Raw genomic sequence first — 23,284 nt, 5'->3', positions numbered from 1 at the left:
GTTGTTGTTGTTTATTTATTTATTTTTAATTATTCAGGGCTAAAACACTTTATTTTGAAACTTCTAACCTACCAAATGTTAGTTCAAAGGGGAAACGGCCAAACAGGCAATTGAACAGTTGTTTAAGCCCTCTACATTTGGTCGATTTTATAGACATCCACTGTGTTTCTAAACTGATGGCATGTTCCCTTGACCTAAGTTTTGTTTGAGAGGAAAACATAAAATGACCTAAATATGCTTGTCTCCAATTTTTAGCCAAAATCCCTTGATTTTTTTTTTGTCAGAAAATCTGTTATTTTCATGTTGTTTACCTTTTAAGAAAAATTATTTTTAACCTACTCAACATCATCATTTTTGTCATATAGAAATTATTATTTTTCTACTTTAAATACCATCCTCTTGAAGAAATTTATATCTTGCTCTTAAAGTTTGAAGGTTGTAAGAGATGAAATCTTAAGGTGGAAAATAGGCATAAAACACCTTCATTTTCAAATTGTAAACCATTAAGGTAAAATACTATTTAATTTATCTTCAATGTTGTGTTGAAATTAAGTATTTTTCTATCCAAAAAATTCATCCTCGTATTTCTCCAATAATTCTATTTTATTTTGGTGGTTTAAAAGAGGGCTGGATCTTAACATTGAAGGCAAGGCTAAAAGATTTTATTTATCATTTGGTTGAAGATGAATGGTTATGAGGAGGATAGAGTAGGTTGGCGATGATCCGATTTTGATATGAAATTTCAATGTTTGAATTACAATTTAAACATCCGATAAATTGCAGATGAGTTTTGGATTAACACCAATCCAATCCATAATGACTAGATAAAAACCTCATAATCTCTCTCTCTCTCTCTCTCTCTCTCTCTCTCTCTCTCTCTCTCCATATATATATATATATATTTCAAAATATGGGTTGGAAGTTCTGGAATGGGCTGATTTTTTCAGAGGATGATCTTTATGGTGAGGAGGTCATCCGAAAAAAAATATCAACCCAATTTGAAATTTCTAACCCTAGTGTAAGTAGAAGAAATGTGGATCATCAATTATTTGTAAACCACTTTTGATAGGGATAAAAGTTTCAAAGTGAGTTGATGTTTTTTTTTGCGAGGATGATCTCCTCACCATAGAAATTATGTTCACAAAAAATTAGCTTGTTCCGAACCTTTTAACCCATATTTTGAAAAAAGTGTTTGACTCTCTTTAGGACTTCCGACCACTCCCTTAATATATATATATATATATATATATATATAAAGTTCAAAGGGGTTGGGTTTAGGTTTTATTTAGATCTAGTCATCAAAGGAAAAGAATATTGATATTTTAAATTCTGTTACTACTAGAAGAGTAGTGAAGGAAGGAGAAGGTGAAGAGAAACACAACTTCGATTGTTCTTCTTCTACTCAATCTTACCATCACAAAACCCTAGATACTGGTGCTCCCTTCATTCTCAAGTCTAAAGGGTTTTCGATGCAAGCACAATTATTCCTCTCTCACACACACACAATTGTTCTCTTTATCTCTCTAATAGTTTTCTCTCACCCTGATGATTGCAAATTCCTAAATTCTCATAAGATCGAATTGATTTTGATTCAAATGAGAATTTAACTACATCGGATTTAGTTCAATGATTTATTGATTCGATCGGATCGAATTTGATTCATATGATCAAATTTTTTGATCGACAATGATTTGGTACTGAACTGATCCATTCTTAGCCCTATAAAAGTTGAAAATGAGGGTATCTAAGTCATTTATATTAGTCTCTTACAAAAGGCCCAGGTCAAAGGACAAGTCAACTATTTGAAAATAAAAGGGTATCTCTAATATTGAAGCAAAACGTGGAGGGGGACATCTCTAAATCACCGTGAGTGAATTTCTTGGTACCACATCCGAACAGCCCCTTCTAATCTGCGTTGTGATATTGGTGAGATGATGTAGCACATGTTATTAAATAAATAATGAGTGAAGCTGTGTATCGTCCATTTGAAAATTAATTTCCCTTTTTATTTTTTGTGTGATTCATGCATACCCTCCTACTTGTTGGGGGTATATTCGATAATATTCCTTAATTTCTAATTTGATGACTTACCTCCTTGACATCCTTCCACTTTGACAGACTTAATAAAATGACTTAATTGTCCTCATCTTTAACTTTTTAACAAAAAGAATAAGAGTCGTGATAATTTGACTACCCCACATGGCATACTCAATCGATTACCTGACTTGACAAGTTTGAGAACCGTAGATCTGCAGTCTTCGAGATATATTTTTATGGGAAAGTGCAGTTGTGTATCCTGAGGAGTATAGATCTTTAATTTTCAAACTTATCATGCCAAGATAGTCAATTGAGTTTGTCATGTGGGGTGGTTAGATTATAACGATTTAAAGAATAATGCTAAAGTAACCTCAAGTTGGAGCTTCATATCGGACATCTTTCATGCAATCAAACAAACCCTTAGGCTTTTTCTATCCAAAATCTTGTCTTGCTCTTCAGGTTGAAGAAGAGGTTAAAATATTTGAATATTAGGTTGGAGATGAAAACAAATGTATCTAATGTGATGATGGAATCAAGTGGTAGAAGATGAGGAAATATAGGTCATTTTACGTTAGTTTCTCACAAAAGACCAAGGTCAAGGGATATTTCATCAGTTTCAAAACACGGGGTATCTCAGATATTTTCACCAAACCCGAAAGGTACGTGTCCAAACCTCCCCTCTTACTCTCGGACACGTGAGAGCAATTATAAAACTAGAAATCATTTCTGTTGATATTACTGGTTCGTATTTCCAGATTTCCTCCATTTTTTTTTAGCCCTAATTCTCTAAAACTCCGCCATGGATTTCTGCAACTCTGAGCTTCAAGTTCTCTTCGCTTGATATCTCAGTAGTACTCTTATCTCTACTCTCTGGCACAAATTTCATCCTCACTTTCTGTTATTGTTAACTCTACAGTAGCAATAACGAACTCAATTACTGCCAGAAGCACTCAGATTCGACTCAATCATCATCGATTTCTTTTTTCTTCACGTTCTTTGATTCAAGATTTCGAGTTGAATTCTTGTTTTAGAAATTTGGAATGTTTGAACCGTGAAATTTTTTATGGGAGTAGTAATTTTTCGTTTGATTTTGGTGATAAACAGATCATCACTTTGGATTGATTGAGTGGAAATATGGATTCTGCTTGCAGTTTACGACATCCGAATGTGTTTTATGGTGGTGACAGAAACAGTTCTAGGAGATTGGATTTTTTAAAATTGCAGCCAAGAATCAGATTTAGAGTCGTGGGTTATGGTTGTCTTGGTGATCGAAAGCTTTTCTCGAAATCATGTTTATCTAAAAGGAAGAAGAGCGGTCCTTCGGTTAGTGGTTTTGTTAATTTGAGTGGAGATTTTGATAGATTTTTATGGACAACAGCACCTCTGGGAAGACCTTTGAATGGAAATTTCGGTAATTCTGCCAATGTTCGGAGCAAATTATTGCGGATTCAGTGTCAAAGCAGTGATTCTTTAGCGTACATTGATGGTAACGGTCGAAATATCGAAATTATTGGAAGTCCCAATGGAGAGAATTCGTCCGCGGAAGGTCTAGAGGTTGAATCAATTTCTGATGCAGAGTCGAATACTTCGATAGAGGTTGAAGGCGTTAGCCCTAATGTGGAGGATTTAAGGGAATTGCTTCAGAAAGCTCAAAGGGAATTAGAAGTTGCTCAGCTCAACAGTACTATGTTTGAGGAGAAAGCTCAGAAGATATCAGAAGCTGCAATTGCTCTTAAAGACGAAGCAACGAATGCTTGGAACGATGTCAACACAACCCTCAGTACCGTACAAGAAATTATTAATGAAGAAACTATTGCAAAAGAAGCCGTTGGGAAGGCGACCATGGCCCTTTCGATGGCTGAAGCAAGGCTCCAGTTGGCCCTAGAATCTTTATCTCCAGGAGTTTCTACAGATAGCAACACAGAAAGTGAGGGATTGAATGATGAAGCGAGTTCATTGAGGGAAGAAGAGGAGGCCCTTTTAATGGCTCAGGATGAGATTAAGGACAGTAGACATAATTTGACGAATTGTGTGGTGGAGTTGACACGATTACAGGGCAAAAAAGAGGAGATGCAGAAGGAAGTAGATAGGTTGTGTGAGGTTGCAGAGAAAGCACAAATGAATGCCTTGAAAGCGGAAGAAGATGTTGCAAATATAATGCTTCTTGCAGAGCAAGCTGTTGCTTTTGAACTCGAAGCTATGCAACGTGTCAACGATGCAGAAATTGCTTTACAAAGAGCCGATAAATTTCTCTCCAATTCCAATGTTGATATGTTGGTTTCTGCAAAATACCCACAGGTACCTTCTTGAAGCAACTTTCTTTCAGGATTTTGTTTTTAGATGCCCATCCTTGATTAAAGCAATTCCAATGGAACCCTTAAAAAACAGCCACAAAAAGGTGCCAGATAATCATCTTTACTACCCACTAACAAAAAAATCCCCACTGAACTCCATTGTACATGTTAAATATTGGTTGAGTTGGAAAATAGATGTGGAGGAGAAGGTGAATTGTCAGTAACAATTAACAAGTTCTTTAAAGTTTGACAGACTAAAGGGTGGGTTTGGCGTAAAAAATGAATTAACGTTAGTGAGTCTGACACAAGTAGAACTCCAACATGACTAGCTAAATTGTCAGTAACAATTGACAAGTTCTTTAAAGTTTGACAGACTAAAGGGTGGGTTTGGCGTAAAAAATGAATTAACGTTAGTGAGTCTGACACAAGTAGAACCGCTAACTGCTCCATTGTAAATGCTCTTACATGAGGTAGTTTGTTGTACCATTTGTTGTTTCTGTACCGTTTTTGGGTTCGTATTTTTTCTTGTCGGTTCTGGTTGTACCTTGATAGGTCTCCTTGACCTCCATGAGAGTTTCAATTATCCTTATATCTTTCCTTTTCTTTATATGTATGTATTTTCGCTTATCCAAAAAAAAAAAAAAATCTCACAGGTAGTATCGTCCCAAGAACAGCTGGTGAGAGACGAGTCTCTTGGTATGGAGGAGAAGGTGAGTCAAGAAATTGCTGGTGATGTTTGTGTTGAAAGAGAAGGAGAAGGATCAACTGAGGATGCTTCATTTGGTACTGAGCTTTCATTGGATCACCAATCTGATGTAAGTGGACAGAGTTTTCATGAGTCAAATCTGTCTGTTGATTTGCTTGATAAAGAGAATGGGAAGTTGAGTGTCGATTCCGATAAAGAAACTGAAGCTGAAATGGAGAAGTCAAAGAACGCTTTTCAGTCGAAGAAGCAGGAAACCCATAAGGATTTTACTAAAGATAGTTCACCTCTCAGTGCTCCAAAACAATTGTTGAATAAATCTTCTCGATTTTTTTCTGCTTCATTCTTCACAGTAGATGGGACTGAGTTTACGCCGGCTTCAGTCTTTCAAAGAATCATTGTGAATGCAAGGAAACAATTGCCCAAGCTGGTTATTGGTGCACTACTATTAGGGACAGGGTATGCATTACCATCAACCTTGGCCTCTTCCAGCTCATTATTTCTTTCCTTTTTTATTCCCTTCTCTTTCTATCACAATCATGTAAGACTTCTGCAGTGTGGAGTTACTTTTATTTGTGTTCATAACTTTACACAAGAAACCTTCAATAACCTGTTTTCTTTTAGTCGTCAAACAAGGAAATCGTATGTTTTCCTACATGACACTTAACTGGCTTTATGTAAACAAGTTGTAATACTTGTGGACTATAAATCCCTCAAATATGACTAATTACCAAAGATGACAACAGTAATATAATGGACCAACTAACCTTCACAAACCCCCCTTCCAGTTGGAGCAATAATATCAATCATGCCTAAGTTGCGGAGAATCTCATATACTTGAGCTTTACTAACTCCTTTAGCTGAAATGTCAGCCAGTTGAAGCTTTTTGTAATCTCATATACTCGTGCTGAACAGTAAAACAATGGACAATACGATGGTGAACAATATTAATCTAATAACAAATTTAAATTTTTCTCTAACAAGATTTTGGGTTTATAGAAAGGATGGAGAAGAAGAAGAAGAATTTGCTACATGACCCCTAATTGTTTTTATTTAAATAAAATATATTACTTGTAGCCAATAATTTCCTTATAAATATAGCTAAATTGAAGACAATAGTAATTAAATGGACTAGACTGCCCTTCACTATATGAAGTTTTGTGTTGAAAATTATTCCTTTATGGTAGCTTGTTAAAAGAGTACATTTAGAAGGCCTAAGAAACACAGTTGTTTAGTTGTGCATGGGAAAGGCTTGTTCCGTAGTTAGTAAATGGTGTTTTCCTTTTGTTAAAAAGATCTCTTTTCTAGTCTAACTGTAATCAGCTGATGAAAAACCTTCATGCTATTTTATTTTCGATGTACAAAAGACTTTTTTTTTTCCGACATATGGCCTCTGCTTCTTTAGTTCTTTCATTGATTTTTTTTCTTAACTTTATTTTATTCATCCTTTTTATGTTTGTTTTAGAGCTATATTATTATGACTGGTGCAAATGTTACCTTTTTCTGAGCACAAAGGATGCAATTTATTGTAGGGTCAACTTTCTTATGAATAGAGCAGAAAGGACTAATCAGCTTCTACAACAGCCAGATGTAATTAGTACCAGTTTTGAAGAAGTATCCTCAACTGCAAGGCCTTTGGTCCAACAAATACGTAGATTCCCTAAGAGAGTGAAGAAACTAATTGAGATGCTACCTCATCAAGAGGTTCATGCCTATTTTGTTTTGGTTAACTCTGATTTTTGGTCTACATTTTTATCATTTTTTGTTAAACATTTTCTTTTTGTAGATTTTTTATTAGTACCTGCCTGTGTTTTTTCAATCGATATAAACTGATTATATATGAAGCCAAAAGAAAATGGAGAACACAAGCACCTTGGAGGTTGAGCGAACCTACCTAGGAAACCCAGTAAAAAACATTATATAAAACTGAAAATTAATCTAATCTACGTCTCTGAAATTTAAAATGAAACCTTAATCAAGCACCAATTTTTCGAAGAATATCCCGACATTCCTTGAATTTCTTGGACAAAAGGAACATCAAGGCTTTAATGTCGAGCAAAATCTTGTGGATGGCCTCTTCTTTCCTTTCGAACACCCTTGCATGTCTTTCCTTCCAAATATCCCCACAAATCACAAAAGGGAGCATTCTCCATAAGATATAGCCCCTCGAAGAGAATGTTGAATACAAGCTGTGAATACATCCATGTAGAATTGGGAAACACTCAAGCCATAAGGAATTCGAAAAAGAATGAGCACCACATGTCCTTGGCTATGGGACAATGAAGAAAAGATGGTTCACAGCTCCAGAACTCTCTTACATAGAAAGCAAAAATCATGAACTAGAAAATTCATTTTCTACAATTATCAATGGTTAAAATTTTATTTAGAGGCAGTCCATAGGAAAAACAAGACTTTAGCCCAGACCCTTGTTCTCCACGCTAAAAAAACAAATTCATGAAAACCACTGATACAGATGGGAGAAAGCTCTATAAATGATCTTAAAGAACATCTCGACATATTTGATAGAAGAGTAAAAACCACATCAACCTCCCAATCATTAATCCTTCTTATGAAATCAAAATGCCAGGAAGAATTGGCACACCATCAAATCTTGAACAAGATTTCCCATCTTGTCCAATAGGGCATAAGTTTGTAGAAAAATTGACATGAGGGCTCCCTCACCACACCATCTAACTTCCCCAAATCTCACCTGTCCCTTTTCCCAACCTTAGAATCAACCCCTTAACAAAATCTGAATGAAACTTCTATAATCCCTTCCCCAACAGCCCCTTCCCCTTTTAAACAACCTATCATTGATTCTTGGGACTGCCTGAATTTTCTTCTGCATTGTTTCTTGGAACTCTTGAGTAGTTTATTTTTTTTTATCCAACCACCATTCTACTTTCTTCTCAGATAAACGAAGAGGAGGCTTCCCTCTTTGACATGCTGTGGTTGCTGCTTGCAAGTGTCATATTTGTTCCTATATTTCAAAGAATTCCTGGAGGTAGGTCATCTTGTACATTTTAATCCGCCTTTAAACATGATGCCATTTAGTATTTTGTTCTATCTTATTTATTCTTCTTTAATGTTATAGGTGGTCAAGCAATGAATTGGATTGCATTATTCTATCTTCTCTTAGCAGCTGAATAATATTATTGTCTTTTAGATTTTATTACACTCATTTGCCATAGTCATGCCTGTTTGATTTTACCATGAATTATGCTGAAATGCTACATAGAGCTTGAAGGAGCTGCAACTGAGTTGACATGCTTCTTTCTGAATATTACTTCAGTGTTTATCTGTAGAGAACAGGAAATTTAATTTGTTTTTGTCACAAATGGCAGTCATTTTATCTGTCGTAGGTTAGACCCTATTTTTCTGGTGGGATGCTGAAATCATTAAAAAAAACACTACAGATAAGTTTGCATAATAAGCTGCAGCACAACATGTATATGCTTTCTCTCCAAATTTGCTGTTTTTTTCAACCAAAATTTTAAATTCTTTACTTTCTCTACTATTTATTCTTGTGACATGGGAGATGCTTTTAGTTATAGAGGCAGAGTCCTTTGGAATATGTTACCATTCACAGTTTGTTGCGGTGTTTAGAAAGAAAGGAACTACATAGCCTTCAATGGGAAGGAAGGTACAGTTGGTGATACAATTGTGAATGTCAAAGCATCCATGTTCCAATGGTTTAAGCTTTACAAGGTGTCAAGGGGATATTTTCGAGTACTTTTAGATGGGATTCCATGATATTTTGAGTTTGTGTTCCTAAGTTGTCTTTGGAAAGCCTATCGTCGGCTTACAAGGCAGTTGACATGTTTCTTGTGTTGTCTGCTGTATGGGTTGTTTCTCTTTTAAATAGTCTCCTTGACCATCAATAGAGTCTCCCTTCTTACTTGTATTTACCACCCTTTTTCTTTATGAAATCTTTCTATCTATGAAAAGAAAAAAATTGGGATAAGGCTTTGATGATGATCATGATTTGTCCTTATAAGACAAGTGTAATGATGTGACTTTATAAGCCAGTGCAGCTCCTTTTATAAATTATGGTTACCATACTTTAATGGATTCTACTATTGAATTTTGGAAAAATGAATCGACTCTTTATCTTCAAGACGTTCTTAACTGATTCTATTATATTAGAATATTAGTCATGTTGTAATTTATTAAGGTGTATCAAGATGCACCACATCATGTTGATGTAGTTGGGGTAGTTATTGGACCACCTGTACCCATCTTCTCCATTTAATAACAAACACATAGAAGAGATCGATTGATCTGGGTTATCTACTTCATTTCAAAGACTCCATTTCACTATATTATTCTGTTGAATTGATAGTCTCTCACATGGTATCAGAGCCATAGCCGGTTTCGATCTTGCAATCTGCCTGGCCATGATTCTCCCTTCTCCATTTATCTTTAAGCCTTACTCCCATCTCAATTTCCATTCTCAAACTCGTTCTATCATTTATTTTTATTTTGTTCTCAACCTTCCATTATTGTGACCCCCCATCCATAACTTTCTCATCTCCATTTTATCTACCTTTATTCTTCAAGAAAAAAATTCACAACCACAAGTTTTCTAAGTACAAGCAGTGTTACCAACAATAACACATAGTGATTCTTGTACCCTACCCAATGCATCTTGATCCTCTTCCTCTTATTGTTCTTGGTTGTGTCAACATGTGCACTAAATCGTCCCACCACCATCAGTTTTTTCATGTGGGCATTTCACCAAGCATGTCATATGCATGGTCGAATGACCCATCTCAAACACCTTTTTTTTTTTCATTCCCTTTGTTTCTCTACTGAGGTTCGAGTCCAGAACCATCTCCATGAAAAAGGGTGGAAAACTACCAGAAGAAAGACATAAAGATAACTGTATCCACTGAAGTTATTGTTATTATCACTTACCATTGTTGTTACCATTTCTCGTCGTTTTTACCACCAACTAGCATCCCCTGATCTGTTTTCGCACTTAGATATAAAGTTTCTGGTCATTCACCAATGTTTGTTGCTACTGTCATCATCCATCATGGTCATATCATCCATATCTTTCTCAAGCAACTATCAATCAAGGCACACAATTGGTAACCAGATTCATCAACAAATCAGTGGTGATCTCCAACGAGCACAATCGATGTTTTTGGGCAATAATCGAGTCAAGAAAACGAAGTAATTGATATTATGTCATCAACGTTCCTTCTTCAAAGGAACATGCAATTGCGGGAGGGGTTATAATTTTAGTTATGTTGCAATTTATTAAGGTGTATCAAAATGCACTGAATCATGTTAGGTAAGATTAGATTATGTAGTTAAGATGGTTAGGTTGCATTGTGAAGTGCCAATTTAGCTAAGTGGTGCGACGTGTGGAGTGTTGGTCCCACCTCTTAGGTTCAAACCCCCTTGAACTCAACTTCATTTGCTAAACCTACAAAAAAAAAAAAGTTAGGTTGTATTGTTTTTAGGTGTATCGAGATGCACCAAATCATGTTGATGTAGTTAGGGTAGTTATGTAACCATATATACCACCTCTATTTAATAAGAAACTAACACCTGAGATTGGGTTATCCATTGCGTTTCAAAAACTCCATTTCACTCTATTATTTCTGTTGAATATATAGTCTCTCACAATGTCATTCTCCCAAGCCAAGTTTTTTTCTTGAACATCCCTTCTTCTTGCGTCATCCTTGTTTAATGGCAGTGACTATTGAAAATCTTTTGTCATCAAATGATCTCTTGTCAAATATTATCGAAATTGGTTGTAGAGATTTAAATATCAAGTCTTCAGAGATTTTAACTTGGGGCCTCATGGTCCCTATCCACATGCAGAGTTACACAGCCTTATTGAAGGTCAAGGCCTTTGAAACCTCCAATGCTGGTTGCCAAGCCTTGGATAGAAACAATCTAGGATGGCAAAGCACACACATTTAGAGGCTACATGTGTCCTTAGTATGCAAGGTTATCCCATGCCTTAGCCAAATTCAAGGTATTTGGACCTATCTTAGTGTGCAGGTATGGAACCTTCTCTCCGGTTGCCAATCCGAATTCCATTGGAGTTGTAATATTTGTAGCCGGGGTGGTCCTTATTCAATTAGATGTGAAGAATGCATTTCTTTGCAATGATTTGGTAGAAATTTACATGGAGCAACCACCTGGGTTTGTTGCTTAGAGGGAGTCACAAAAAGTGTGTAAACTTCACAAGACAATCTATGGCTTGAAACAATTACCTAGGGCTTGGTTTGATAAATTTAGTCAATTTGATACTGCATATATGGCCTTTTTCAAAGGAAAACAGACTAATCATCAGAAATTAGTAGGTGTAGGTTGGTTTTGAACCCAGGCTGTGCTATCAGTAATTATAAACCTTACCAACTTAGCAAGTTGGCACCTTCATCTTAATATACAAATATCTACAACATTAGAAATTCCATCGCATTTGACTTGATCTAAATACCAGACACTTAGTTGTCAGGGAGAACTTAATCTTGGTATGGAACTATTAGATGGGATACTTGTATCCGTGTCCTAGATTTTTTGGAAATGAAGAGCCATATCTTACAATGTCTCTGGGCATCATAGCAAGTAAGCTGGAAACTAAGCCAATCTTCCAATCATTCAGATTCCTCCTAAAGCCAATATTCCATGTTCAGTCATTCCAAATCCATATCATGAACTCCTGAACTGGAAATTCCATGTACTTTTGTTCTGAGACAATAGATGGTTGTCATCATATCATAGTTCTTTTCAATCCTGTCTTAGTTTCTTTTATGATCATTAACATGGACTTAGTTAAATTAATGAGTTTCCTGAACTGCTTGATTCATCTAAAAGATTATCCCATCAACTGATTTTTGGGTAGGGATTTGTGTCATGCTTTGTTGATTTGTTACTAACATTGTTGTTTCTGGTTTTGCCAACAAAATGTTCATCGCTAGTTTCCTCCACGCTAGAGACATTATCTGCATGTGTTGGGTCCTTTATATCCCTTCTAAAGTTTTATATGCCCTGTTTTTGTTAAATTGTGTAAGTGTGAGTGTGTGACTGGTGTCTCTTCTAATTGCTGCAATGTTTAGGTAGTCCTGTACTAGGGTACTTGGCTGCTGGTATCTTGATTGGGCCCTACGGTCTCTCAATCATTCGTCACGTACATGGAACAAAGGCGATTGCTGAATTTGGAGTTGTTTTCTTGTTATTCAATATTGGTCTTGAGGTGGTTTCCTTGATATCTCTTAATCAGTTTCAGTTTGGTCTTTTTCCAGTTTACAATTGCTTAATAGCTTTTTGTTCCATTGCATTCTTTCATAAAGAGTTGAGAAGAAAATTTTGATCTGCATTTTGCAGCTCTCTGTGGAAAGGTTGAGCTCCATGAAGAAGTATGTTTTTGGATTGGGCTCCGCTCAGGTAATTAGCAGGCTTCGTATAAATGTGCTACGTCCTAATCTCCAAACTATTTTTGCATGTATTTGAATTATAGTTTATTAATTAAGTGTGCATGACTAATGCAGGTTTTAGTTACTGCAGTGGTGATTGGCTTAGTTGCTCATTTTGTCTCTGGACTACCTGGTCCTGCAGCAATAGTCGTTGGGAATGGCCTTGCATTATCTTCAACAGCTGTTGTCCTGCAGGCAAGAATCGTTTGGATTTTTTTAACTCTATTTTAAACAAATTGTGCCGTTGGCTATTTTATTATCATGGTGGTTCTTATTTTAATAGCTACAGTATTTTTTTAAAAAGGATTTCTCTATGTTGGTGAAGTACACATTGCGTAAGTGTCAAATTCGGTGGATTTCCTGTGGGCATTTTGACATTTTTTTATTCCAACATTTGCATGTGTCAATTCTGAGTGGACTGAGAGTCTTAATTTTTTTTAACCATGATATACATTCTTCCAATGTCTTTTTGGGAAATAACTATCTCCATCTTTTTTGAAGGAGACAGATAAAGTAAAGCTTAAATTTGATGGGGTGCCTTTGGTAATCCCTGATTAGATTGTGAGGGTATCGTCAGAAGAATTAAGATTCTTCCAATCCTTTTGGTTGGCACCTCCTTAGTTATGGGCGGATATTCAAGCGACCTTATTGCTTGGGTTTCGGGGTTACCAGAGAGGTCTTGGATATCGGCAAATATCATTAATTATATAGAAGATATTTTTGGACCTTTTATGCGTTTTTCTTAAGAGTTCAATATTGATGTTGAGCCGTTGCTCAAATATGGGTTTTCTAGGTAAATGCTATTATGAGCAGTAACATGAATGTTGGAAAGACAATATCCTAGAGAAGAAGTTCCACATACAGGGTTTTATACATTTTAGCCAGAGGAAGGACACTGTGTTGGAGGGTGGTAGGACAGACTGGGGGATATTCCCTTCTGGAGGTTGACTTTTGTACAACATAGTGCAGGGGGAACGAGATCTAAAGAAGTTGTGCATTTCAGTGTTGTTTCTCAAGTAGTAGCAGATGCGAAAATGGGGGTACTTTCAATGTACAACCATTTCAAATGGATCAAGTTTTGAACATAAATGCGGTGGTAGATGACACCAAATGGCTTGAGGAGTCTTAATGGGACTTGGGGGAAAAGGAAGTTTTGCGCTGCAGAATTTGCGGCATGAAATTTGACCTAGTGGCCTAGGGCACAACTTACGTTCAAAAACTCAATGGTTCACGGGATTCTGCAATTACACCAAGTATATGTTGAAATCTAATCCCTTTAGGAACAATTATACACCAACTTTCATATTGTCTTTAGAAAAAAAGACTCAACCTTGTGGAACAGTTTACTTGAAGTGGTTGTTTACTCAAGTATGTTCTATGCTTCTAGTTGAGTTTCAGTAATCAAGAATTCTAGGTGATGGTTAATTGATTTCCCTCTTCGTCTTATGCAGGTATTGCAGGAAAGAGGTGAGAGCACATCACGCCATGGGCGCGCTACTTTTTCTGTTTTACTTTTTCAGGTATATCCTTCTATTTTTGGATGAATATTAGTTTGATAGGTTTTCCAGTAAAGAAGATTACCACGAGGATTTTTGCGGTCAAGTTAAGACTTTGTGGTTCTTTATACATTCATCTAGTTGACTGAGCATCGCATGAAATTTGTACATGTATGCACCTGCTATATGATACAGTTACCATTATGTTACTTTATACATTTAACAAGCATGCCTTGTGTATTGGAAAATGATGTCATATTGATATGCATTTCTTGCTGCCCCTTTTTACAGATATAAGATTTGTTAAAATCAAATTCAAAGAAGAGAACGAGGTTGAGAGATCTACTCAATATGGGAACCAGTGAAAGAACAATAACACAGAAAGAACAAACAGGAAGAAAATTCCAAATAACTAACGTGCTTTCCACACTCACTAGGTGGCATCTGAACGTAAAACCTAAAAAAAATGAAGCCCTTGAAATCCTTAAAAAGTTTCACTAGAAGAAGATGAAGCATAAAATGTTGATAGTAATCTCATGGATCGAGTGCTCCTTCCGTCTAAAACATGACTAGTTCTCTCCTTCCAGATGCCCAAACAAACAACAAAATGGGTCAAACTCCATTTTGCTGGAAACAAAGCTAGAAAAAGACTTGATCTGAAGTAAGAATTCTATCTGTGGCAGATGCCCTGATGAAAAAGACTTTGGATGGTACTAGGGAGCTTCTGATAGCTAAAGCTAGAAAATCGATGGGTAGCACATAAGCTAGGGCTTGTTAAGATGATTTGATTAAGAAAGATCCAGCACAGCTCCTCTCCCAAACTTGATGATCTTCATCCAAAAAATAAAAGTGGGGATGCCATGTATTTAATAAACAAGACTTGCTAGCGAATCAACTTCCCAATTATTGAAGTTCTTCCAGAATCCAAATTCTCCTAGAACTGAATGTTCTTTTTACCTACTTTGATAGCTATCCTCTCGCAAAACTTAGGAAGACTTTGAGAGCACATTTCCACACATCACACCCACATGATGATCCCATTGTGCCACTTTCCCACCCCAAATTCCCAGGCCCATATTTAGTTAGGATAAGTATCTTCCAAAGACTTATGATCTACACTAAACCTCCACAACCAGGCAAAGCTTAGTTCATCATCTTGGTAATTCGACTACCTAATTCATCACCTTTTTATTTGTGTGCATCAAAATCATTTCCTTAATATTTATTATTTAAGCTTTTCTATTGCACTTTGTATCATTTGTGAAGGTAGTTATTAGGAACTATAATTCTATGAAATTTGTACAAGGGATGGTTCTTACTTTGTGTTGTTGTTTTCTTTTTACCCTTGAACCTAATGGGTATTTTTTATTCATCTTCTTTTCTTTCCAGGACTTGGCTGTTGTGGTTTTGCTAATATTGATTCCTCTGATTTCTCCAAATTCTTCCAAAGGAGGGGTAACTTTATTTTTCCCCTTAAATTACTTCTGTTATGCATTTTGTTGTCAATCAATTGATTACTCTCAATGTCATGTTTTGAGTACATGTTTTAATGCTTTCAGATATATTACAAAATCAAAACTATATGAATACTGAATGGTATGCAAGAGCTTAAACAGGTTGATAATTTTTTTACTGGTAGACATCTGTAGTGTGAGTCAATTGGTGAAAATTGATGGGAAATTTTCGTTCTGGCAACTTACATTATTATTATTTTGGCGATGTAAAGGCATCCATGTTACCTTATCTCCCATAGTTGGGCTAGTGTTCTTGGACTAGACCTTTTGCTTTTGCTAGCGATGTAGTGGAACACCATCAGTTCTGGGGTAGCAAAGGTTTAGGATAATATGCCATAGAGTGGGATATACTGATTCCTGACACTTCAAAGTGAATTCTTCATATATATATATATATATTTGATTGACTTCTAAATCTATTCTATTTATCAAAATAATCAATTCTAAATCTATTCCAGTTGTCATGCTGGAGATTCACAATCAGTTCAGCTCCAATTCTTCATTACAAATAGCAGTGGACATAAATCTTTTTGTTAATTCATTTGCTAAATGCTTTTGTAGAATGTCCACTATTTGTTTTATGTCTTCTATGTGATAATGTTCAATTATCGTAAGAGATTCTCAACTTTTATTGATGATGTTATGTTTTCTGAACCATTTGAGGGAATGATAGGTCGCAGGAAATTGCATTTCAATGCTATTTCTTTGTTCTTTTTCTTTAGTTTTGCTAATTTATCATGAAAAGTATAAATAAAAGGTACTGATGTACAGTAACCCTAGACCTGTTTTGATTTCCCGCAAAATTTAATATCCTTCTGCATGTGGAAAAGGAATTAAAAAAGAAAAGAAAAAAAAATAAAAATTTGTAGGTGCTTCTTTGGGAGTAAAACTTCCATTCATCCATATTTAAAGAAAAAATGTCTTGTTTTTCCATCCCATTTCCAAAATAATAAATCCTATATTAACATTTTGAACAAGCACGAATTCATTATCCTTAGGATAACTTTCTTCTTGAGCGTCATTGATGTTTTCATATGATATCCCCACTCCCTCTCAATTTGTAACCCAATGCTCAATTCAGTTGGTTCTGTTGGGCTGGCTATATGCATATGGTATTAACGATTTCCACAAAAGGTGGTGAGATGATGTCTTGTGTAGTTATGTATGCAAGACCCCCGACACAAAATAGATGCATCTCAAGTTCCCTATAAGATAGTTTCTCAATATCTTTCAAATTTCATTAAAATGTCATGTAATGATTCTTCAATACCTACTATGGTATCTTCTCAGATAATCAGATTGTAAATTTTTTATTTGGAACACTGAAGCTCATGATGTTTGCCCCAGTCCTAGTCAGAGAGAAAACATGCAGCTACACAAGGGATGAACTGTCAACATGCCAACAATCAATATAATTCTTTTCAAAATTAATTTTTCTGTTCATTCACTAGATAAAGCTCAATCATTTGATGCAGTTTTAATTACGGACTTCTCTGGACGGCGAACTTGTAACTGTACTAGAGAGAGATTGAAAGTGATATTAGACAATGAAATATCTCATGTGACATCTCTTTCAAGCCAAGATAGGTCTTTGAATCATGTTCAAGTATTGTGCAAGTTCAGCTGAAACATCTCGTTCTACAGATAGCATTTGCATGGTGTTGTGCAAGAATCCTAATTTAAGCATAAAAAATAGGTTTGAACCTTTTTATGGTATATGCTTTTTCATAGTACATAAAAGTTAACCAACAACTTATAGCTTAATTAAGCATTGAAATTATTTAAGCTTAATGGGACAGTGAAACAAAATGATATTTTGAACCTTGTTTAGAGAATTGGATGTTTTCCATGAGAAAAGGATACCAACTTGTTGACACCATGTGGTTGTGATATTTGCAACTTACTTTTGACCCTCCATTTTGTTGATTTGAGCTGGCCAAAAGCTTTTTTTTCCTTGATAGAGCAAAGAGCCTTGGGAATAGATCCTAAAGAGGGGATTCGTTGCACCAACTATATTCCCAAAAAAGCACTTTCGAACCATTTCCGACCTTAAAGTGGATGTGCTCCTAAACTCCTTGGTCAAGTTCTAGATCCCTTTCCAAAAACTACAACCATACGAAAACACTCCCAACCCATAGGATCCTCCTTGTATTTTTCTTTGATGACTCTCCACCAGAGACTGTCGCGATCTACCCCAAAACTCCAGAGCCATTTTCCCAATAAAGCTTGGTTGAACTACTTAAACTTCCTTAACCCCAACCCACATCCTTTTTTTGGACGTCAAACAAACTTCCAATTTACCATATGAAACTTGCGGTTGCCTAAACCGTCATTCCATAAAAGGTCTCTGATTAACTTCTCAAGCCGGAGTTCGACCTCCTTGGGTAAAGAGAATGAAGAGAGGAAATGAATGGGAATACTCGAGAGGGTACTCTTGATTAGCATCAATTTGCCTCCTTTTGGAAGATATCTTTACACGACCGCACCTACTCCTAACCCGATCTACCACCGGCTCCCAAATGCAAGAAACATATTTTCATTGCAATCATGGGTCTCTTCTATTTTTGGAGTAAAATATTTAAGGAGTTTTCAGTTTCTTTGAAGATTTTGTGGGGAGGTGGAAGTCCGTTTGCAGCATTTCCCAGAATAGTGCTTGTCGTGGTCTGGTCTTTCTTGGGTTGGTCATCTCAATTCTCAACCCTTTATTAGTGAAATATTACTTATCAAAAAATTACCTGCTTGGTTTTTTATGTAATGTAATTAGGTCTCGGGTGCAGCTTTTTTAGTTATTCATAAAGCAGGACATGTTTGTGGATGAACTTTAAAATCGTCAAATTCAAGTATGTTCTTGTAAATGATATTGATTAGAATAGTTCCTTTGTAGAAAGCATGAATCAGATATTTGTAGACACAGCATGGATTTAAGCATTACTGCTACTACCACCGTCATTGCTATTTATATTTCTCTGGTTAACTGTGTGCTGTGTCCAGATTGGTTTTCAAGCCATAGCTGAAGCTCTTGGACTGGCCGCTGTCAAGGCTATAGTTGCTATTGTTGCTATAATTGCTGGAGGGCGCCTGGTAATATCTTCATATTTATAAGATATAGTTTTATTGCATTAGAAGTGATAGAACCAATGTGTCGATGATTCTGGGCAATTGTTATTTATAAGTCACTTACATCATCTTACTTAGACCGGTGAGGAAGCTAACAGCTCTATCATGCATCTTAGGGTTTGTACTTGATTATACTATCTATAATAATTGATCTGTTGGAGTGTTAGTTGGTGTCCACTACGTGGAACTATCATTTTGCATCTTCTCTTAAATTATGTATTTTTAAATCAATATTTAGTTATTTTTAGACCCAGATGAATCATGATCTAATACATCTGGTAATTATTACAAACCTTAATTCCATAGTTAAATGGAAGTAAATTAAAAAAGAGAGAAACTTGATATCTGATTAATTAGCCCTAATTAGGCTTTAAAGGTTACATAATCTAAAATAGATGAAAAGACCAAAAAGGACACTACTACTTATTTTAACACTCCCCCTCAAGTTGGTGCGTGGATATCAACGACGCCCAACTTGGACAAGATACCTTCAAAGGTGATTTTACTAACACCTTTAGTAAGCACATCAGCAAGTTGTTGAGAGGTAGGAACAAAGGGAGTACAAATTTGTCCAGAAACAATCTTTTCTCTAATGAAATGACGATCAACTTCGATATGCTTAGTTCTGTCATGCTGAACCGGATTTGCCGCTATATTAATAGCTGATTTATTATCACAATATAGTAAAAAAGGGACTGGTACAGGAAGACACAGGTCATCTAATAAGATCTTGAGCCACAACAACTCACACACTCCAAGTGCCATAGCCCTGTATTCTGACTCAGCACTCGACCGAGAAACCACATCCTGCTTCTTACTGCGCCAAGTTACCAAGTTACCACCTACTTTGGTACAGTACCCAGAAGTAGAACGTCTATCAGTCATTGAACCAGCATAATCTGCATCTGTCCATGCCTCAACACGAAAATGACCATGATTACTGAATAAAATACCTCGACCAGGACATCCCTTAAGATATCTAAGGATACGATAGACTGCAGTAAGATGAGATGTCCGAGGCGAGTGCATAAACTGACTTACAACGCTAACAGCATACGCAATGTCTGGGCGAGTCATAGACAAATAGATCAATTTTCCCACAAGTCGTTGATACTGCCCAATATCCGACACACACTCCCCCTCAGAATCAGCCAACCTGTGATTCTGCTCAATAGGAGTATCAACGGGACGAGAACCAAGCTGCCCCGAGGCACTGAGTAAATCAAGGACATATTTTCGCTGAGAGATAAATATACCGGACTGAGACCGCGCAACCTCAATACCCAGAAAATAACGAAGATACCCAAGGTCCTTAATCTCAAATTGACGGCTTAAGTAAGTTTTTACCTCAGAAATGCCATGATCATCATCTCCAGTAATAACAATATCATCAACATAAACAATCAGAGCGACAGTTTTACCCTGAGAGTGACGTAAGAAAAGGGTGTGATCAGCAGAACTCTGATGGAAACCAAATTGATGCATTGCCTTAGTAAAGCGTTCAGACCATGCGCGGGGAGACTGCTTCAATCCATAAAGAGAACGACGAAGACGACAAACATGTGTAGGAGAAGCAGAGGTAAGAAACCCAGGAGGTTGGACCATATAAACCTCTTCCTGAAGATCACCATTGAGAAACGCATTCTTGACATCTAACTGGTAGAGAGGCCAGCCTCGTATAGCGGCAATAGAAAGAAGAACGCGAATGGTGGTCATTTTGGCAACCGGAGCAAAGGTCTCTTGATAATCAATCCCATAAGTTTGAGCATAACCTTTGGCCACCAAACGGGCCTTATACCGAGCAATAGTACCATCCGGATTATGCTTAAGGGTGAAAACCCAGCGACATCCTACAGCCTTCCTTCCAGGCGGGAGAGGAACAAGTTCCCAAGTCTGAGTCTTTTCAAGAGCATTCAACTCATCAATCATAGCAGTTCGCCACTCAGGATGGGCAATAGCATCTGCAACAGTTGTAGGAAGAGAAACAGCGGAAACAGAGGCAAGAAAACTCCGATAGGAGGGTGAGAGTGCAGAATCAGATATAAAATGAGAAATAGGATAAGTACAAGTACGCTTACCCTTACGAGTGGCAATAGGACGATCATCACCGGAAAGAGAAGGAAGCGGATCTGAAGGCAAGGAGGCGAGCTGGTCTGACATAGAAGTGATGGTAGTATCACGTGGACGCCGAGAGTAAACCTGCAGAGGAGGGGGTGACAAAAGGACAGGAGGTGAAGATGGAGGAACTGGTAAAGGAAGAGGAAAGGAACCAGGGAGGGGATCATCCGGGGAGTCTAAGGGAAACCACTCAGAGTGAGTGCTAACGGACCCATTATAATATGGGGTATGCTCGAAGAAGGAAACATCGCGAGAAATGAAACGCCGTCGAGAGGGAGGATGGTAACACCGGTAGCCTTTCTGGGTAGAGGAATAACCCAAAAAAATACATTTTACAGCCTTAGGGTCAAGTTTAGTACGAGATTGGTCAAGAATTTGAACAAAACATACGCACCCAAACACACGCGGAGAAAGAGGAAACAGGGGACGATCTTGACAAAGCTGAGAAAGGGGCGTGCAAACTGAAGAACCCGAGAGGGGGTTCGATTAATAAGATAAACAGCAGTAAGAACTGCATCGGCCCAATAAGACTGTGGCACGTTCATACCCATAGAGATGGCACGAGCTAACTCTAGAATATGACGATTTTTTCTCTCTGAACGACCATTCTGTTGAGGGGTCTTAACATTGGACATTTGATGCTCAATGCCAGAATCTAAGCAAAGTTTTAAGACTTCACTATAGGTGTACTCAGTACCATGATCAGAACGAAAGGTCTTGATGGTACGACCAAACTGGGTACGAATCATAGCAAGAAACTGTTTAAAAATCCCAAAAACCTCACTCTTGTGTTTCATAAGATAGACCCAAGTGGTACGACTATGGTCATCAATGAATAAGACAAAATAACGAAAACCTAGAGTGGATGGGACTGGGGAAGGACCCCACACATCAGAATGAATTAGGTCAAATATAGCAGGTGCAGTAGTATTCATACTAACAGGATAAGAAGAACGCACATGTTTAGCTAATTGACAAGTTTCACAAGAAAAATCAAGTAAATGGGTATTATTAAATAAAGTAGGGAACATGTGTTTCAAATATCCAAACGAAATGTGGCCTAAGCGTAAGTGCCAACGCATTACAAGAGCCTTATTAGATTGACTACTACTACTAATCTGGGAAACAGAATGAGTGCTAGGTAACTCGGGTACGTCCAACAAATATAGTCCATTCACTTCACGTCCAGTGCCAATCGTCCTGCTCGACCCCAGATCCTAAAGACACAATGAGAGGGATAAAAAATTACACTGCAATTCAAATTTTTTGTAATGCTACTAACAGATATAAGGTTAGTAGTGAGTTGAGGAACATGCAGTGTATTAGTCAAGGATAAAGAAGATGTAATAGGAACATGACCTTGACCAGCTATAGAAGACAATGAACCATCAGCAAGGCGAACCTTGCGATGACCAGAACAAATACTATAAGTATTAAATAGAGAGGACGTACCGGTCATGTTATCGGAGGCACCAGAATCAATGATCCATGGTGAGGAAATGGTGGAAACACTGTGTGCGGATGCAAAGTTACCTGAGTGAGCGAATGTAGAGACCGGCTGAGATGAGGTCTCCATCTGATTGAAGAATTTCCTGAACTTGTCAAGCTCAGCCTGGGAAAGAGATACCAAGTCTGATGAGGATGTACTAGCTGAGGGAGGTGCTGAATCAGTAGTCGACTGAGAAACTGCATGAGCTGAAGGTCGTTGAGACTGTTGACGTTGCTGATTTGGACGACCATGAAGTGCATAACATCGAGCCTTCACATGACCCAACTTACCACAATGATCACACTTATGTCGCTGACGGGTAGGCATAGACCCACTAGAGGATTGCGGTGAAGATAAACGAGTAAGCATAACAGAGTGATCTCCCGCAGAATGAGGTAAGACAGCAGCGCGACGACTCTCATCAGCCAAGACATACGAATATGCGGTCTGTAGGGATGGAAATGGGTCCATACCCAATAAATGAACTCTCGCATACTCAAACTCATCCCGGAGACCAGCTAGAAACTGAAAAACCCGATTCTTATCTAGAATCGACGAATATAATGTCTCATCAAGAGGGTCCTTCCAGGCATAGGACGAGGAATAGAAAGTCAACTCTTCCCACCGAGCACGTAGCTGTGATATATAGGTGGTAACTGAAGAGTCTCCTTGTGAAAGACGAGAAATCTCACGCTCCAAGTTGAAAATTCTGATGTTGTTCTGACGTTGCGAGTAAATGCTCTTTGCGGAATCCCATATCTGTTTTGCTGTCGGGAAAACATAAAACCAGCCGCAATGTGTGGTTGCATAGAAGTGACTAGCCAAGAACGGACCATAGAATCATTAGCAAACCAATGTGAGTAAGAACTATCTGTCTGTGCAGGTTGTTTGTCCGCTCCTGTAAGGTAGCCAATCTTCCCTTTTCCACCAATGAACATTTCAACTGACCGTGCCCAAAGAAGATAATTCGGACCATTTAATTTAACTGTAGTAATTTGTATACCGGGAAAGTCGGTCAGATGAGAAGGAGGACCACTCGATCCATTACTATTACCAGTGATCGAAGAAGAAGATATCTCA

General features: G+C 37.3%; 1 protein-coding gene across 2 annotated transcripts in view; it reads left to right on the top strand.

The window, feature by feature from the left end:
• Window positions 1-2,758: 2,758 nt before the first annotated feature.
• Window positions 2,759-23,284, top strand: part of KEA2 (K+ efflux antiporter 2) — a 44,111-nt gene continuing 23,585 nt past the window's right edge. Inside the window, exons 1-10 of one of the 2 annotated variants that reach the window (XR_015176945.1) lie at window positions 2,759-4,335; window positions 4,985-5,493; window positions 6,567-6,738; window positions 7,948-8,042; window positions 12,118-12,250; window positions 12,382-12,441; window positions 12,546-12,665; window positions 13,922-13,990; window positions 15,356-15,421; window positions 18,472-18,561. Coding sequence is in view for 1 of the 2 variants with exons in the window: in XM_086436884.1 (XP_086293010.1) it covers window positions 3,172-4,335; window positions 4,985-5,493; window positions 6,567-6,738; window positions 7,948-8,042; window positions 12,118-12,250; window positions 12,382-12,441; window positions 12,546-12,665; window positions 13,922-13,990; window positions 15,356-15,421; window positions 18,472-18,561 (2,478 nt within the window). In the remaining variant the exon portion in view is untranslated. The remainder of the gene's footprint in view (window positions 4,336-4,984; window positions 5,494-6,566; window positions 6,739-7,947; window positions 8,043-12,117; window positions 12,251-12,381; window positions 12,442-12,545; window positions 12,666-13,921; window positions 13,991-15,355; window positions 15,422-18,471; window positions 18,562-23,284) is intronic. The other variant, XM_086436884.1, reaches the window with a different exon arrangement.

This window comes from Akebia trifoliata, chromosome 3 (assembly GCF_017979445.1).
Source record: "Akebia trifoliata isolate Shusen 1 chromosome 3, ASM1797944v1, whole genome shotgun sequence".
Classification (NCBI taxonomy): Eukaryota; Viridiplantae; Streptophyta; class Magnoliopsida; order Ranunculales; family Lardizabalaceae; genus Akebia; species Akebia trifoliata.
The sequence above is the reverse complement of the archived record's forward strand: the minus strand, read 5'-3'. Positions and strand labels throughout refer to the sequence as shown.